Source organism: Dermacentor andersoni, chromosome 11 (genome assembly GCF_023375885.2).
Source record: "Dermacentor andersoni chromosome 11, qqDerAnde1_hic_scaffold, whole genome shotgun sequence".
Classification (NCBI taxonomy): domain Eukaryota; kingdom Metazoa; phylum Arthropoda; class Arachnida; order Ixodida; family Ixodidae; genus Dermacentor; species Dermacentor andersoni.
In genome coordinates this window covers 116,516,606-116,535,440 of record NC_092824.1, presented here as the reverse complement: position 1 = coordinate 116,535,440, position 18,835 = coordinate 116,516,606, and the positions used below count along the sequence as shown (strand labels likewise).

Genomic DNA, 18,835 nt, shown 5'->3' with positions numbered 1-18,835 from the left:
TCGTAAATTAAGCTCAACAATAGATTATGTAATCATTGCTACTGATCCTGTACTTGTGTGCTTCACTCAGAGCCTGATGAATCTAGGGTTTTGCTAGTGTTTAAAAGTGTTATCTAATATCCATTTTGTCTGGGTACCTGGGCATACAGGCCTAGTTCTAAATGAAACGACTGATTCATTGTTGAAAGCGTCGCTAGCTGGCCCAGCCATTCGAATTCTCCCTACATCAGCCTTGATCATAGCTGCAAGATTTCGGAGGCAAATGACCATGCTAGAATTCTCTGTGCAATCTAGAACAAATTCCTCTGACTTTAAACACTTATTGTTCTTCTGGAAAAGCACTGTTTGCCAATCTAGAAAAACTGAAGTAACTATTAATAGGCCTTGCTGTCGCATACCTTCTTTATATCTTTATTTATACAGGGCTGGTCTGGCACCTTCACCGATTTGTCATGTGTGTAGTGAAGATGAAACCATAAAATATTTTTTAATTTCTTCTGTACGATTTACTACCTTAAGAAAACGAACCCTATTATACCACTCCACCTTCTTGGATTAGATTTAACTGTTCAAAATGTGCTGTCTTTCGGTGCCTCTACACTTGGGCATAGCGACGGGAAGGTTAGCACTGCCATCCAAAATTTTATTTTAGGATCAATAGGATTTAAACTCTGAATACAAAAATTTTTAGCCTCCTTTTCTTTTACCAAAGTCCAACTTGAATTGTTTTTACTTTATGGTCAGGGTAGAATTTTCAGTTTCATAAGATCGTGCAGGCTCTACAACATCTAACTTTCGATTATAGCTTACCTATTATAAAATTTTGACTTCACTATAACCTACCCGATTCTTGGCCAATCCCTTAGAGTGGGTATGTGCCAGTAGATCACAAGGATGTACATCTACGCGTATATCTACAGCCTGCGGACCTCTCTATCGAAGCGCTGCTGAGCGCGACTGCCACCTACACCTGTTGCATTTCACGAGCTCTGAAAAACAGTCATCAAAGCTGTGCTGAGTCCTGCCCAGGACCCGTACTTGTGACCTTTGTAGCTTTCACACGTCTTGGCCCCGCCTCGAAGCCGTCCCGCTGCAACCAGCCATATCGTGTTGTCGGGCCAGGCATGGCGAGTGGCGAGTGCGTTGGCTGCTTCTACCCACTGATAGGGGTCATTCTGGAATCTATGGACTCCGGTAGTTCCCAGACAGGTGGTGGTGACAAGGTTGCTGGCGTGAAACCGGAAGTAGCCGAAACGACGCAGCTGCCTCGACAGCAGCGGGATGGCTGGCATGATGTCCGCCAAGCTGCCGGCTGGGCCGCCCATTGAGACAGGGGCGGAATCCGCGCACCGTGAGGCGGAAGCAGCGGCCGCAGTACTCTCGCCAGTTGGACCCTTGGCCAAGGGAACGTAAACGGCATTCGTTGAGCCAGGAGAAGTGGCGGCGTGGTACTCACTGCCTCCGGAAGCATGACCAGGGGAGCGTGAACGGCATCCTCAGAGTGTGGTGTAAGCGCGGTGCACCCAGTACCGGGAGTAGAGCCGCTTGCCATATTGTGCAGCTGTTGTGTCAGCATGGACAGGGCCCGGGCAAGGTCGACGTTGCAGTCCTGCCGTTGTTAAGAACGGCCAGCTGCAGTGCAAGTTTGCCAGCCACTTACGCCAGCGGTGGTAACCTCATCTTGGAACGCCGCCGCCAACCTCTAGCCTCGTCGCCGTTGCGAGTGAAGGAGTTCGACGAAGCAGGTATTGTGCTGAAACCACCAACATCTAGCCTCGTCGCCGTTGCGAGTGAAGGAGTTCGATGAAGCAGGCTTTGTGCTGAAACCGCGAACCTCTAGCCTCGTCGCCGTTGCGAGTGAAGGGGTTCGACGAAGCAGGCTTTGTGCTGAAACCGCCACCGTTACGCTCTAGCCTCGTCGCCGTTGCGAGTGAAGGAGTTCTACGAAGCCCTTCTGACGTCGGCTCCGGACCATTACACCTGTGTGTGTGTGCGGCACGCGTATGTAAGCCCTCATCCTCCTCCAAGTCGACAGCCCTCATCCTCCTCCAAAAGGGCTGGTCTACGGTGACATCGAACGGTGATGTCGAACGATGACTGGATGAACGTTTCCGTCCGCTTGGAATCAAGGGGGGACCAAGTGCTTATAAGCAGCGTTTGCCGGCTGCTAGAGTGTGCTCGTTGTCATGCTAGAAATGTACTCCTGAGCTGCGTGCTCGTGGTTGTGCTCGAAATGTACTCGTGAGCTGAGTGCTCGTTGTCGTGCTCGAGATGTACTAGTGAGCTGTGTGCTCGTTGTCGTGCTAGAAATGTACTCGTGAGCTGCGTGCTCGTTGTCGTGCTCGTCAATGTACTCGCAAGCTGTTTGCCGTATGCGTCATCTTGTGTGCTCCATTTGGGATTCACGCTAGACTGTCGATATATGTCTTGTCTAAGATGCAAATAACGTAAATAAATCCTGTTCACCGAGTTCCTCTCTACGACCTTCAACTCCTTCAAATGGTGGCAGCGGCGAGATCGTCCGACGACTCCTACATCTGGTTGACAGCGGTGGGATCGTCCGACAACTCCGAGAACTCTTACACCGTGGAGGCTTGGACGCCGTCCCCGGGCGGTAGTGGCTACGAGTCTGAAAGGACTCGTGCGCTGCGAAGGGTCGTGGACGGAGGCGGATTAAGATCCGATGGCGCCGTGTTTCTCGACTGCGCCATTGTAAAGGAGAAAACAGAGACAACACCCGTTCATTGGGTGATGATGAATGATGATGTTTCAAGTAATGGCATAAACCCACTCCGGCTGTTCTGTTATCTGCCTGGTCGTCTTCTTATATATATATATATATATATATATATATATATATATATATATATATCATCATCATCATCAGCCTGATTACGCCCACTGCAGGGCAAAGGCCTCTCCCATACTTCTCCAACTACCCCGGTCATGTACTAATTGTGGCCATGTTGACCCTCCAAACTTCCTAATCTCATCTGCCCACCTAACTTTCTGTCGCCCCCTGCTACGCTTTCCTTCCCTCGGAATCCAGTCCGTAACCCTTAATGACCATCGGTTATCTTCCCTCCTCATTACATGTCCTGCCCATGCCCATTTCTTTTTCTTGATTTCAACTAAGATGTCATTAACGCGCGTTTGTTCCCTCACCCAATCTGCTCTTTTCTTATCCCTTAACGTTACACCTATCATTTTTCTTTCCATAGCTCGTTGCGTCGTCCTCAATTTAAGTAGAGCCCTTTTCGTAAGCCTCCAGGTTTCTGCCCCGTACGTGAGCACTGGTAAGACACAGCTGTTATACACTTTTCTCTTGAGGGATAATGGCAACCTGCTGTTCATGATCTGCGAATGCCTGCCAAACGCACCCCAGCCCATTCTTATTCTTCTGATTATTTCACTCTCATGATCTGGATCAGCAGTCACTACCTGTCCTAAGTAGATGTATTCTCTTACCACTTCCAGTGCCTCGCTACCTATCGTAAACTGCTGTTCCCTTCCGAGACTGTTAAACATTACTTTAGTTTTCTGCAGATTCATTTTTAGTCCCACCCTTCTGCTCTGCCTCTCCAGATCAGTGAGCATGCATTGCAGTTGGTCCCCTGAGTTACTAAGCAAGGCAATATCATCAGCGAAGCGCAAATTACTAAGGTATTCTCCATTTACTCTTATCCCCAATTCTTCCCAATCCAGGTCTCTGAATACCTCCTGTAAACACGCTGTGAATAGCATTGGAGAGATCGTATCTCCCTGCCTGACGCCTTTCTTTATTGGGATTTTGTTGCTTTCTTTATGGAGGAGTACAGTGGCTGTGGAGCCGCTATAGATATCTTTCAGTATTTTTACATACGGCTCGTCTACACCCTGATTCCGCAATGCCTCCATGACTGCTGAGGTTTCGACTGAATCAAATGCTTTCTCATAATCAATGAAAGCTACATATAATGGTTGGTTATATTCCGCACATTTCTCTATCACCTGATTGATAGTGTGAATATGATCTATTGTTGAGTAGCCTTTACGGAATCCCGCCTGGTCCTTTGGTTGACGGAAGTCTAAGGTGTTCCGGATTCTATTTGCAATTACCTTAGTAAATACTTTGTAGGCAACGGACAGTAAGCTGATCGGTCTATAATTTTTCAAGTCTTTGGCGTCGCCTTTCTTATGGATTAGGATTATGTTAGCGTTCTTCCAAGATTCCGGTACGCTCGAGGTCTTGAGGCATTGCGTATAGAGGCTGGCCAGTTTTTCTAGAACAATCTGCCCACCATCCTTCAGCAAATCTGCTGTTACCTGATCCTCCCCAGCTGCCTTCCCCCTTTGTATAGCTCCCAAGGCGTTCTTTACTTCTTCCGGCGTTACTTCTGGGATATCGAATTCCTCTAGATTATTCTCTCTTCCATTATCATCGTGGGTGCCACTCGTACTGTATAAATCTCTATAGAACTCCTCAGCGACTTGAACTATCTCATCCATATTAGTAATTATATTGCCGGCTTTGTCTCTTAAGGCATACATCTGATTCTTGCCAATTCCTAGTTTCTTCTTCACTGCTTTTAGGCTTCCTCCGTTCCTGAGAGCTTGTTCAATTCTATCCATGTTATACTTCCTTATGTCAGCTGTCTTACGCTTGTTGATTAACTTCGAAAGTTCTGCCAGTTCTATTCTAGCTGTAGGGTTAGAGGCTTTCATACATTGGCGTTTCTTGATCAGATCTTTCGTCTCCTGCGATAGCTTACTGGTATCCTGTCTAACGGAGTTACCACCGACTTCTATCGCACACTCCTTAATGATGCCCACAAGATTGTCGTTCATTGCTTCAACACTAAGATCCTCTTCGTGACTTAAAGCCGAATACCTGTTCTGTAGCTTGATCTGGAATTCTTCTATTTTCCCTCTTAGCGCTAACTCATTGATCGGCTTCTTATGTACCACTTTCCTCCGTTCCCTCCTCAGGTCTAGGCTAATTCGAGTTCTTACCATCCTGTGGTCACTGCAGCGCACCTTACCGAGCACGTCCACATCTTGTATGATGCCAGGGTTAGCGCAGAGTATGAAATCTATTTCATTTCTAGTCTCGCCGTTCGGGCTCCTCCATGTCCACTTTCGGTTTTTCCGCTTGCGGAAGAAGGTATTCATTATCCTCATATTATTCTGTTCTGCAAACTCTACTAATACCTCCCCCCTGCTATTCCTAGTGCCTATGCCATATTTCCCCACTGCCTTGTCTCCAGCATGCTTCTTGCCTACCTTGGCATTGAAATCGCCCATCAGTATAGTGTATTTTGTTTTCACTCTACCCATCGCCGATTCCACGTCTTCGTAGAAGCTTTCGACTTCCTGGTCATCATGACTGGATGTAGGGGCGTAGACCTGTACAACCTTCATTTTGTACCTCTTATTAAGTTTCACTACAAGACATGCCACCCTCTCGTTAATGCTATAGAATTCCTGTATGTTACCAGCTATATTCTTATTAATCAGGAATCCGACTCCTAGTTCTCGTCTCTCCGCTAAGCCCCGGTAGCACAGGACGTGCCCGCTCCTTAACACTGTATATGCTTCTTTTGGCCTCCTAACTTCACTGAGCCCTATTATATCCCATTTACTGCCCTCTAATTCTTCCAATAGCACTGCTAGACTCGCCTCACTAGATAATGTTCTTGCGTTAAACGTTGCCAGGTTCATATTCCAATGGCGGCCTGTCCATTATATATATATATATAAAGGAAATGTTTGTTGCAAATTGCTGAACCAACTCGTCCTTATCCGTCGCCTTCAGCTGCACGATTCATGGCCAGCTCGTCTCCTTAGCAGCTCGAGTCGATAGGCTCTCACGCATCATTCAATCCACTGGTTTCCCGCTCACGTAGGGTCGGTCGAGCGTGTCGAGCCCCGCTCTAGAAAAGCAAATCCTGGCTGTTCGGCGTGCCCGTGACCGGGCCGGTGGGCTAGACCTGCCGGTCCAGACATGGGACTAGCCGGGTGCGCGATGAGTTCGCGTCCTCGCCGGACCTGCAATAAAGTTTCTTCACTCACTCATGGCCAGCTGACTTGGTCGTATCGTCGTCACCAAACGGTCCGGTCTTGAGTGTTCTTCCCGATTTCTTATTTATAGCAGGAGCTAGATTTAAAAGTCTTTTATTTCTAAATTGTATTGAATCACCCCTACTTGCCGCAGATGATTTTCGACATTAAGATTTTCGGGAAACATGAGCAAATGCCTTTCTCGAAAATGCGAGGTGACGTTATCAGCTTCCGTTGTAAAGTTCCCCGGCTAATTGTTTACCTTCATAGGTCTGGTTTATCCATAACTAAGCTCTGGTCATTTCGTAATGAACCGCAAACCATCGACCATTTTTTTTTTCCTTGCCGCCACTTCTCCCTCCGCAGGATGTTCCTCATATTTCCGACAGGTAATCTGGGTTTAGCATTTACAACACCAAACATTTTGCCCTTTGGTGCCTGTCAATTAGGCATACGCCATGGGTTGATGATTGCTGCTCTGCACAAGTTCAGTGAAACGTCCGGAAGGTTACGCTGCTAGGGTGTCGACAGTGGGGCATTTCATTTTTTTTTACGCAATAGCGTTAAGGAGTCCGTGTCGCAGAAAATCCGGCGTCGGACATCGTCACGCCGAAAGGATTTTCGAACCACCCCGTACCCAGGCCCTACACGTGACGCAAGGAATAAACTGAACTAATTAAATTTCTCAAGGTAAAATAAGTGGAAAAATCGTAAACTATGACTTACACACAACCTATATCTCTCGGATTGTAATTTGGCTATACGAGAAAATGTAGGTCTGCTACGCGAAATCTCAAAGAAATCCCTTTTCCAGCGTTTCTACCATTCACAAACCAGCCGCGGCGTCTGCCATTTGTGTGTGCCGGCACGCGGGTGTCTCGCGGACCACGGAGAGGCGCGCCCGCTTCCTTCCAATACCTTCAACTGGCGCTCGCCTCGGTCGCTTCGCGGCCCACGCAAGAGGCCGCGTTTCTACCTTCGATCATAGCGTTCGTGGCTAGCGTTTCCCGGTAAACATTACGGTTACATACTCTCCAGTTGCCGGGAAGCGTGAGAAGCAGTCGGGGATCTTTGAATACTATCGCGTTCCACTCTTAAGGCGAAGCTTAAGCGTCCTCCAATTTTTTTTATTTTGCTTCCTAAGTTTATCTATAGTCCCTCATAAAATTTGTGTTATCATTTCGTTGCCTAATGCATCGTTTTGAATGTTTGCCTTTACCTCTTTTGGTATTTTGCTGGGTGTACTTTGCAATGAGTCCAGTATGGCCAACCCCCTCGTGGGTACGAGCCATCTTTTGAGGCAACAGCAACATTCATGGTCAGTCCCCCCTTTGTGGGTACGAGCCACGATCATTCAGGGCAACAAAAAGCCCGACCTTTGTGTGCAACATGTAAGTAAGAATACGGATGAAGGTCTCATCACCTTATCGTGCATGTATAGCGCTTGTAATGCATCAGATACAGTCGACCCTGTTTATTGATAATGCGACAGTCCTAGAGCAAGAGCTTACATATCTCTGCCAGTGTGTGAGGAGAGAGAAATGACCGTCTTTATAGCACTGGGAAAGTTATGTAGGAGCGATGTGTTACTTCATCACCGACACTCGTATCGTATTACCCGTGACGCCCTTATTAATGTCCACCGGTTTGTGTTACCAATTTGGCGTGCATGCGTTGATAGCGACGTCCCTACTTTTCACGGTGCCTGCCGTGCTGGCCGCCATTAAGCGGTTGCCTATCTCACTTCGACGTACCGTCATATCTCTTCTGTCCCCATGCTAGCTCCCCGCAGGGGCGTCTGCGTCAGCAGGCGTTTGGTGTGTTGCGACACCACGTACCCGAGCGCACGAGGGTTGTACCCTCCCGCGTCTAACCGTGCGCGGCTTAGCCGTGTTCGGGAAAAAGGGTATCCTGGGGGTTGAGCCATTACCGGGTGTTTGGACCTTTACGGCCCCTCGGCGGCGGCAACACACCCCTTTGGCCTCGGCTTCACGTAGACGGCACCTCCAGACTGACCCACCTGGAGGAAACTTCAGTCTCCTTTGCCTGTCTCCCTGTTCAGACTTTTCCTTTCCTATCTTCTTTCTTTTACTCCCATATCCTCTCTTCTCTTCCGTCACTTTCTGTTTTTCTAGGTGGCTTGGGTTAACCTTGTGTATGTGCCCTCCCTTGGGTATAATATGTTAGGTTATAGTGGCAATGTATGGTTGGCGCGTGCAGCCTTACGCGTTAAGCGTTGCGGCGTCCCCTAGTTGAGCTCCGTGGTGGGTGGCCGCCACTGCTGCCGAAAAGAAACCGAACTACTATGGGAACACCAGCATTTCACCGCACACTTGATCGTCACCCTCAATATAGGGAACTCGCCGATGAACTAAACACGAGTTTCAACCGACCAAAAGAGACCTATCCGAAATTTGATGTTGTACACAGTCAGAACGCTGAAAAACAAGCTGGATTCATTTCTCCATTCGTAGTTGCAAAATCTTTGACCGAAGCCTTAGGGCCAGGTTATAAGGTTATGAAAATGTCTAGCGGAGACCTTCTTCTTCAAATCCCTCAGTAATATAAGTACGAGAAGCTCGGCAGTCTTGTAACGTTTGGCAATATACCAGTTTCTGTCACACCACACCGATCAGTAAATAGCTCACGCGGAGTCGTATCAGAAATAGACCTTAGAATTGTCAGAAGCCGAACTCCTGAAAAGATGGAAAGATCAAAATGTCACCAATGTAAAACGTATTATCATTAGACTGGACAACAAAGAAATCCCCACCAAACATCTTATCCTAACATTTGCATCTAGCGTTCTGCTGGAAACCATTGCAGCAGGATACATTAAGTTAACTGTCGGACTATATATCCCAAACCCTAGACTGTGTTTCCAATGCCAAAGATTCGACCATGGCTGGCGCAGAGCATTTATATTCAAATAACCTGTGCAAAGTGTGGAGTCCCAGGGTCACCCCTCCGACAACTGTAGGGGCACACCTCGCTTTGTGAACTTCAGTGGTGACCATTCAGCCTGCTCACGTTCCTTCCCGAACTGAAAGAAAGAAAAAGACGTAATCACCCTAAAAGTCAAAGAAAATATTTGTTTCAAAGAAGCCCGTTAGAGGTGCTCACCTTTCGACAGCACACTTTATGCTGATGCGGCGCGTCGGGAGGCAGCGTCGCAGCGGCCACTGACAATGCCCAGCCCGCGCGCAGCGAGCAGTCACTTGTGGCTCCTGCCCTCGGGGTCTGGAACAGGGTTAATAAGGTAAGAGGGCGACAAACATATTCGCTTCCTTTGGAAAACACACAGGGCGATACCTTGCAAGACCAAGCAGACTCACTTGAGGAGCACTTTGAGAGCGTGTCAAGCTCAACCCATTATTCACAATCCTTTCTCAAATGTAGACAAGTAGAAGAATGTAAGCCACTCATATGTAAATGCGACAGAATGAACCGTATAACTTTCCTTTTAATATTGCCGAGTTGAGAGCTGCCTTGATCGCATGCAAGAGCTCTGCACCGCGATCTGACAGTCATCTATGAAATGATCAAAAATTTACACACTGACACACAAGTTACACTACTCGCACTTTTCAACACTATTTGGGCCGTCGGATACCTTCCAACCGCTTGAAAAGAAACCATTGTGGTCCCTGTTTTGAAACAGGGCAACTGTGGCAAGTTACCGCCCGATAGCTCTCACAAGTTGCCTTTGTAAGGTATTTGAAAAAATGATTAATCAGCGACTCATTCATTTCCTTGAACTGAGCAAAATGCTTGATACCTATCAGTGGCTTCATAGAAGGGCGGTCCACAACCGATCATCTTGTATGTATTGAAGAAAATATCTGTGACGCATTTGTACACAAACAGTTTTTCGTATCCGTATTCCTCAATATGGAGAAGGCGTACGACACAAAGTGGCGCTACAGAATCTTGAGAGACTTGTCCGAAATTGGCATCCGTGACAATGTGCTAAACCTAATAAAAAGCTATTTGTCCAATCGTACCTTCCGGATAAAAATCGGCAATGTACTGTCACGTCCATTTCTACAGGAAACTGGTGTACCCCAGGGAGGCGTGCTCAACTGCACACTGGACGACATTCAAATAGGTTTCAAATACTGTAACCTCGTAGTGTGCGACAGACAGGTACATCATGGCTTGAACAAGGTATTCAAGTTGGCAGACAAAAATAGATTTAAAATCAACCCTCGCAATAGTTCTTTTGTTCTTTTTACAAGAAAGAAAGGCCTGGTTCCAGATCCTTGTGTAGAACTGTGTGGACAACAAATACCTGTCAAGAAAGAGCATAAATTTCTGGGTACGTATTATACTTGACTCCAGGCTCACTTTCATTCCGTACATTAAATATCTTAGAGAAAAATGTCTGAAAACAATGAACTTACTGAAACTCCTATCCCACACCACATGGGGTAGTGGCAGGAAGTGTTTATTAAATCTTTGCAAGACCCTAATTTGGTCACGGCTGCACTATGGTGTCGTCGTATAACTCTGCCGCCTCGAGTGCGCTAAAGATGCTAGATCCTGTCCACCGTCTATGTATCCGCTTAGCCACTGGCGCTTTTAGGACAAGCCCGATTGAAAGCTTGTACGCAGAATCAAATGAATGGTCACTCCACTGGCAGAGAACATACGCCAGCCTCACATATTTTCTCAAAATACACTCTAATCATGAACATCCATGTTTGAATACACCTTTACGCAACCGTCCCTCTGTAAAATAGCCCTTCTCACTGCGTGTGAGGGACCTTAGTGATGAAATGCATGTCCCACTCCTCAAGCATCGCTTAATGCATCCAACCAAGCTGTTACCCCCTTGGGAGTGGCAGGTGGTAGAAGGTGACATCTCCTTTCTAGAAGTTACAAAGCACGCTCCAGAGGTCGAAACCCGAATGCATTTCCTAGAACTCCAGTACAAGCACTCTTGCACAGAGTTCTGCACAGACACTTTCAAGTCGCATGCCGGGGTGTCCTATGCAGCCGTCGGTCCATCCTTCTCGGAATCCGATGTACTGCATCCGAAAAGAACTATCTCTACGACTGAGGCCTACGCACTATTGTCGGCTGTGAAGCATATAAGAAAATGAAAACTCCAAAAAGCAGTTATATATACAGACTCTCTTAGCGTCGTGAAGGCCTTGATGTCACTCTGTAAGCACAAAAATCCAGTACTTACTGAACTCTATTGCTACCTGTGTAAAGCGTATCTATCTAATCAGCTAATGATTATATGCTGGGTACCTGGCCCTAGCGGCATCGAGGGTAACGTTCTGGCGGACGAGATGGCCACGCCAATTGCATCGCATGCTGTTAATCCTACCGCTGCTCTCCCTGTCACAGATCTCAAGCCTTTCTTACGAAAGAAACTTCGAAACTACTGGCAACGCATGTTAGACGCAGAAATAAATAAGCTGTGTGTGATAAAGCCACAATTAGGGTTTTGGCCCTCCGCAACAAAATCACGGCGAACAGATGTCCTATTCTGTCGTCTCAGACTAGGACACACATTTGGTACTCACAATTTTCTACTTACTGGAAATGAACCTCCAACCTGTGGTAGATGTGGTCAGAGGCTGACCGTCCTTCACGTCCTCGTGGAGTATCGGGAGGCCGAAGCTGAGGGAAAGAAACATTTTCCTCCTGCACACCGCTATTGTGTCCCTCTTCACCCGGCTATGTTTCTTGGTCAAGAACCGCTCTTTAACGCCAACGCAGTCCTAGGTTTTTTGAATGATGTTATCCCATATGTTATAAGTCCATTAAATTCCTAGCACGTCCTCTTTCCAGAGGATGATGCTGTGATAATTGTTTTGTATAGCACATGCATCCAGGCCTTTGTGTTTCAAGGGCTCTAACGAGTCAGTAGTGCTCTAGCCAATTTTAGCATCTGGCATATTTTGTATATCGAATCATTCTTTCGCAATGCATTTAATGCTCGTAGTGCTCGTCATTTGTCATCGCCATAATCTTATTACGCATGTATTTTACGCACTTTAGAGTGACTATTTTTAAGGCCCCTTTACAGCCATGTCACATCAACTTCATAGATATAACTACACTGCTAACTCATTACCGCGGCCATTGCGCTCTTTGGCCATACCTGGCCCTTACGCCAATAAACACCACACATTCATTCATTCATTCATTCATCCATTCCCATGCTAGCTGGTCCTCTTGCTTTGTCTAAAATCACCGTTGTTTTCTTCCCTCTTCTACTAAATATAGTGGGGAATTCGTCGTCGTTCTCGCAAGCCCCCCTCCCTGTCACCAGGATACTTGGCTCGTCAAACCCTGTGCCCTTCGTAAGATGACTTCGCCTATCCAAGGACAAGGTGTTACTGACGAGCCCATGGCTTTGCCGGTATGTTCTGAATTAGGGCATCAGGCTTTGATGTTATACTTTAGCGATACTTCGGAATTAGCTTCTCTGCAGCAGTGCCAGTGACTGGCCACTTTTGGCAAGTGGGATAAAAGAAACGGACAAATCCAATGGAATTTGGAATCTGCGTGACGCTAAGCTTGCTTGAGTTGACATGGTGGCAGCAGTACGTAGGGGGTCAAGAAAAGCTGAGGAAAGATAGGCGCAGTTTGAACAGACACGCACAAAACAGAGGAGTGCTAAAGGGGTCAACGCAAATCACGTGACTTGAGTATTCAGTTCTTTTTCTGTCCTCCTCTTATGCGACGACAAGCGCAGTCGACATCGTGACGGGGCGTCATGGAACTCAGATGGAAGCGGTCGCGTCTCTTTTGCAATTGCATTGACAGAGAATCAGTGTGCTCGAGTTTTCCCTCCCATGTTGAAGCAATAACTATTATGACAATGCATGTGCGCAACATACACTTCTAGCTGAAATTTAAATATACGATAACGTCTTGATTTACTTGAAGTGCATAAACACGACCGTGTTCATTTACCACACTCAATCATATCTGCTGTTCCTGCGGCATTTTCATAAAAAAATGTGGGCCTAGAAATTTAATCATAGGTTATTCTTCCTGCCATTTTCATGCATGTCTGATGCAGGATTTACATACTGTCTTAGATGTACTTTGGGCATCTTGTATCTGTACCATGATACATCTCGCAAGACGTGTATCACTACCTGTATTTCCGATACATGAAAGAATATATCGTGTATCTTAAGATACCAGATACTGCTACGACACCACTGTGCGAAACTATAACTGTTGGCTGGACTCCGCTTCTCAAGCTCATTTGGCTGACACTAAGCCACGTGAATTTCCACAGCAGTGAATTTTCTGATCTCTGACCTTAACAGGTAAGTTAACAATGCTTTATCCTTAAGTGCCATATCTATTACTGGTGCCGCCTGTATCGTGTTTCTACGCATTCATTGTGATTGTGTGATACGGAACAACCTTCCTCTTTTATTTAGATATATCTTGTTTTGTTTTTTAGCTCACCCATAAATTTCTTACTGCTGTAAATCACTAGGTAATTGAAGCTATAAGTGGCAGTATTGTGAATAGCGATGGTATCCTGCGACGCCGTGTGCCGCTACAATACGTATGATACGTTTTTGGGTTGCATAAGTTTTCTCGTAGAGGAAAAATTGTAAAAAGTTTCACGTTATTAAATATCTCGCTGACGAACGCTTTACGCCAGCATATAAGCATGATATGATAGGTCATTGCAGCTTTATGCGCTCACAATATACACGATAAAGAAATGATGCTACCAGCGTTGTTGCTACTGTACACCCGTCCGGTGATACGCTATTGCGTAAACGGTAATACGTTTACGGACGAGGTAAAATGCCACAGCGTAAATTGTGCCATCGGGCAGAGGCTTCTTAGTGACGTTTTTGCACTCGGATGGCGACCAGTTATAGCTGGTGGCAAGTTGAGCAGCGGCTCCCATCAATTACAAAAGCGACAACCGCTGACTGCACAGCGTATAAAACCTTCCATGACAAGCAGCTGAAGCAACCCCAATAAATTGTTGCGGAATGAAAATATTATACTTTGAGCATGAACGACACAAATTTTGAGACATCAACAGACATTTAATTCAAATGAAACAAGATTGGTTGGAGTTAACGAATTTTCAAGCAAACGTTTTTGTGCCTAGGTGCTTGCTGCTGCATCATATAGACGTAAAATAAGAATTTCGCTAATGTATCGAAGTATCTTAAGATACAAATGGAAAGTATAGTATCGGATACAATGATTGCGGTAGTATCTTGTATCTGTATCTCAAATACTTGTTTCCCAAGTATCTTGTATCGCATCGTGATACAATTGCAAAGCATCTTTGCCCAGCCCTGATCGTACATATACAACGAAGGCCCTCTGGGAAAATAAACGGAGCGCCAATGCACCTCGTCAAAATTTGCAGAGGTCATCTCAAAACTGCTGCTAATTTAGGAGCATGCTTGTGAAGTGGAGATGCTTTGGTCAGTGGCTGAGTGCGATTCCGCGACTGCAAAGCTTTTCCTTACAGTAATTAATTAAAAGACAAGTAGCGAATATTTGGTTACACAGGGCGTCCCGGTTGAAGGTAGCCACGCTCTTAAAAATAAGATATAGAATATACGAGGATGCAACCAAAGATATTGTGTCAGCAGTGACGTACCGCACCAGGAGGATTTCTTTTTCATAATTGAGCTATTGATAAATAGATGAAATAAATTAACAAACTTTTTAATTGCTTCATCGAGGGCGCAACTTTCTATAGAAAAGTAGTAATCGTGTTTTGAAACACCCGATTCAGTTGTTTTCAGTATGCTGTGTCTCGCCTAATTAATTTTTCCGCGTTGTAAAGAAAACGCGCGAAATATGAAAATAGCCGTACGATAACGCATCCCCGCCACGTCACCGGTGGTCCAAGGCGTTGAAGAATTAACTCTGCCCAATGCCTGGCTCGGCGGCCGCTTGAACGTGGCGGGACATCGGTGTTGGCGTTGGCCACCGCGAACCGCCCTTTCCGCCTGAAGCGCGAAGCCAATGCTGTGCGCAGCGGCATTGAGGAGGGGGCCACTGAACACCACTGAATCGGATGTTTTAAAACGCAATTATTACTTTTCTGTCAAAATTTGCACCCTCAGTTCAATAATAGTTCATCTCATGTGATAACTGATAGTTCAATTCTGAAAAAAAAAAATTCAGCAGAGACACTTGAAACTGCTTACGTGAGGTAATGCGAAAGTATTAAAATTGTTTAGGTGAAGTGTTTTCGACTGATGTTTTCGACATGCACTACAGTTCTTTCTACTGAATCGGTGTGTGTGTTTGCGTGTACGTTGGCCACAGGCTGGAAACATTCGGACCATTTTGCTTCAGTACAATGAATTTTATTTTATGCCTGATGGTAGATATGTCGTGTATATGTCGTCTTCTTTTGTGCTCTCGTGCTTCGTCTTCTGAGACGTGCTTCCGTGGGCGACCACGCTCAACTGCTGCCGCTGAGGCAGACGATTCGGATTGCATCGCAGTAGACACAATACCGATGATTTCCGAAGAGTTAGTGACGCGCGGTTGGCAGTGAGGGAGGCAGTGACGAGACGTGTGCAACGACGTACGCACTGGGCACAATTTAGTCAACCATAGCCATGGAGCCACCGTCGCGTCGGCGAAGTAGGCTTGTCTCGCACCCCGGAGGCCCTGGTCCGATTCCCTCCTAGAGCAAAGTATACCTGGTTTTATTTTCGAAGGCATTATTTACTTTGTTTGTCGGAACCTGCCTGACAAATTTGACGTCAATTCGAGCATATTTTGACATGTTTTTACTCTTCGTGCTGTCGGCCGTTTTTGGTACCATCTTTCGGTCATGCCGCCGACGAAAACGCCGGATTTTCGCGCAATGGGCCATATAATGCTTTCGCATTAAAATCCTCCTGGTGCGATACGTCACTGCTGACAGAATGCCATTGGTTACGTCCTCGTATATTCTATATTTTATTTTTAAAGGCTTGGCTAAGTTTAGCTGGGGCACCCTGTATAACCAAATATTCGCCACTTATATTTTAATTAATTACTTAAGGAACAATCTTCCAGTACGGAATAGCATCCAGCCACTGGCCAAAGGATCTGCACTTCGCAGGGATGCTCCGAAATTGGCAGCAGTTTTGAGACGACTTTTGCAAAGCACGAAAAAAATCCTCCTGGTGCGGTACGTAACAGTTGATACCATTGGTTGCGACCTGGTATATTCTATATTTTATTTTTAAGAGCTTGGCTAACGTTAACTGGGACACCCTGTTGTACTTGGCAGTTAAGACTAAGCTTTAGCTTGGGTGCTCCTATCTAAATACTGTAAAAGGAGAATTCGTTTTTCTCGGCATCCATTACACCAAATTTTACAAGATTTGTTGCATTTAAAAGAGAAACTTAAAATATAGTGACTGTTGTTTTCGAATTTTCGAGTTAGCTTGTCAAATTTTTAGTAAAAATTGGCAAAAATCCACAATTTTCAAAAAACGAAACTATCAAATTTACAACTCTAACTCAACAACGAAAAATGATAATACAATTCTGTGAATTGCACCTCATAGTACATCTAAAGCGGACAAAATTTTTATGTTACATATGAATATAGAAAAATTTAGTAATATGAAAATACAGTTTTTCAGGACCCTTGTCAACAACGTAACAAATTCACGTAAGATGTAAAATGACATATCGAATTTGTCCGCTTTGAATGATCTAATGGATGCCTTTTACAGAACCGCAATATCTGTTTTTGATGCAGAGCTATGAGTGTGTAAACTTCGTGCTTCTACTTTTTCAAACTGTCGAATATTTTAAAATCTTTTTAACAGCATTCAAGCCCTAAATCGAAATTCCGCTTCAAACAGTCACAAGAATTCAACTTTCTCTCTCAAATACAACAAATTTCATTAAAATCGGTCCATAGGTTATCTCAGAAAAACGTTTTTGCGTTTTACATGTATTTGAATATGCCGCGTCGGAGTTGGACCCCAGCTAAAGCTTCCTTAAGCAGTATTTGTCGGGAAATTTCCGACGCCCACTGGCGTGAATTATGCTATACAGAAATAGATAGGCTCTCTCTGCTATGCTGCGTTTGTGAACTAATTTTCTTACAGAAAGGCCTGGTTTTATTATAGAAGCGTAAAAAAAGCAAATAGTTTCCGTCAGTATTGCAAAATCTGGATCTAAAAAATAATTTATACATATTTAATAATAATAATAATAATGCGTTACAAAAATAATAGGGCAAGCAGACAAACAAATAAACTGTAGCTGCAACGTGCAGGCCTGCCAAAGTCCGAGAGAGTTGACGGTCAGCGCCTGGCAGGCCGTAAGAAAAGTTAACCAGAGCATTACAAGAAAAAGCAGATGGCACGTATAGATAATACACAAACTTCCGGTATCCGTTGTTTACAGGATCCCAGCAAAACGTACTCCTCAGGCTGATTGTAAATAGTATGAGCTGATTGCAACCATAGTCATCTCTTATGAAAGGTGACTATGGAATACAAAGGCGGTACTCAGATGGCACTAAACGCTGTACCAGCAGAGCTCTTAACGTTTATTAGCATAACATAAGCGCAACAGGTAGCACCAACTTGGGCAACGTGTAACTGACGTCATTAAAACGTATCTGCGTAAGATGAGCTTAAAGATTAGATTGTCCGGCTTGTACGTTGCCTTGGCCTGAAAACACTGGGATATCGGCGGTCGTCGCAGGTCGCGACTCCTCGAGCCGAACCGGATGAAGCGACTGGTGAGCTTGCGCCGTGTGAGCCGCACGCCAGCGCCGAGGAAGAGCTCAGCCAATTTCACAGTGGGGCAGCCCTGGTGGCTGCCAAGGAGGGGCGCTCCTCGATGAGCCTTTACGGCGGCAATTACAACGTCGCTATTTTCGCCGCCCTCACCACCGGCGCCACCGTAGGCATAGTGCTGCGCGGCCTGTCTACCAAGCCATGGCCGGCACGACACGTACGTGCAGACACGCGTTGTTCACGAAGGCTAAGCTGTGCGTCCCCCGAAGCGCAGCTGCTTGCAGATGGGTCCATTCGCTGGTTGCGATGACCGTGGGAGACCTGCAGGAGTGTGCTTGACGGGGCAGGTTGGTGCATGTTTTTGAAAGGGAATCGTGCAGCGCAAAAGACGGGATGTGTTGAAGACAACATACACAGGGCTCGTAAGTGTTCGAGGCCTGGTAATGACTATTTACCAGCCGAGGGAGTTTTCAGTTAGATGGTTGAATTGCCCCGTCAACCCTGTCTTATACTCAGCGAGTGATTTTGGTGAAAAAACGACGGCGCCAGTCGTCCGGCAAGACCGGATGGGACGCTTGCGTTTCTACCACAGGCGTGTTGCATCAAATCGTTGTGACTAAGGTCACTTCCGCTGGAAAATACGCAAATAATAGTTTATTGTATGATTAACCTTTGGAGTTTAATGCCCCAAGGCAACACTTAGACGATCGTTTTCAGCTGAGCTAGTTGGGTCGTACTTTCCGGGACATACCAGGCACTTATTTTGACAGAACGAAATGAATGTGTTGCAATGTGTGGTCTTCCTTCCGCTGCATATGGCGCGGCCGCGCGGGCCCTATCTTGAAAGTGATCTGCGATGAGTACGGAGTCTAAGTGTGCCGAGGGCTAATAGCTTCGTGTGCGCTTTGTTCTCACCACTTGGTTCGCGTTTAACCGAAAGGCCACACGAAGGTCAATTAGCTCGCTGCTGCTGCCGCTCTTCCTCGCGCCGGTGTTTTTGACAGCAAGTGTCCGCGGTCATGGATTGAGATATGTTTATGTTTGCTTGTTGCGCGCGTGGCACCATGCTT

General features: G+C 45.9%; 1 protein-coding gene across 2 annotated transcripts in view; it reads left to right on the top strand.

Moving 5' to 3' along the window:
- Ent2 (Equilibrative nucleoside transporter 2) overlaps positions 1–18,835 on the top strand; it is a 110,342-nt gene that overhangs the window by 90,237 nt on the left and 1,270 nt on the right. For both annotated transcript variants that reach the window (XM_050186457.3, XM_055075469.2), the window contains exon 14: positions 12,283–12,418. In XM_050186457.3, coding sequence (XP_050042414.2) covers positions 12,283–12,418 — 136 coding nt within the window. The remainder of the gene's footprint in view (positions 1–12,282; positions 12,419–18,835) is intronic.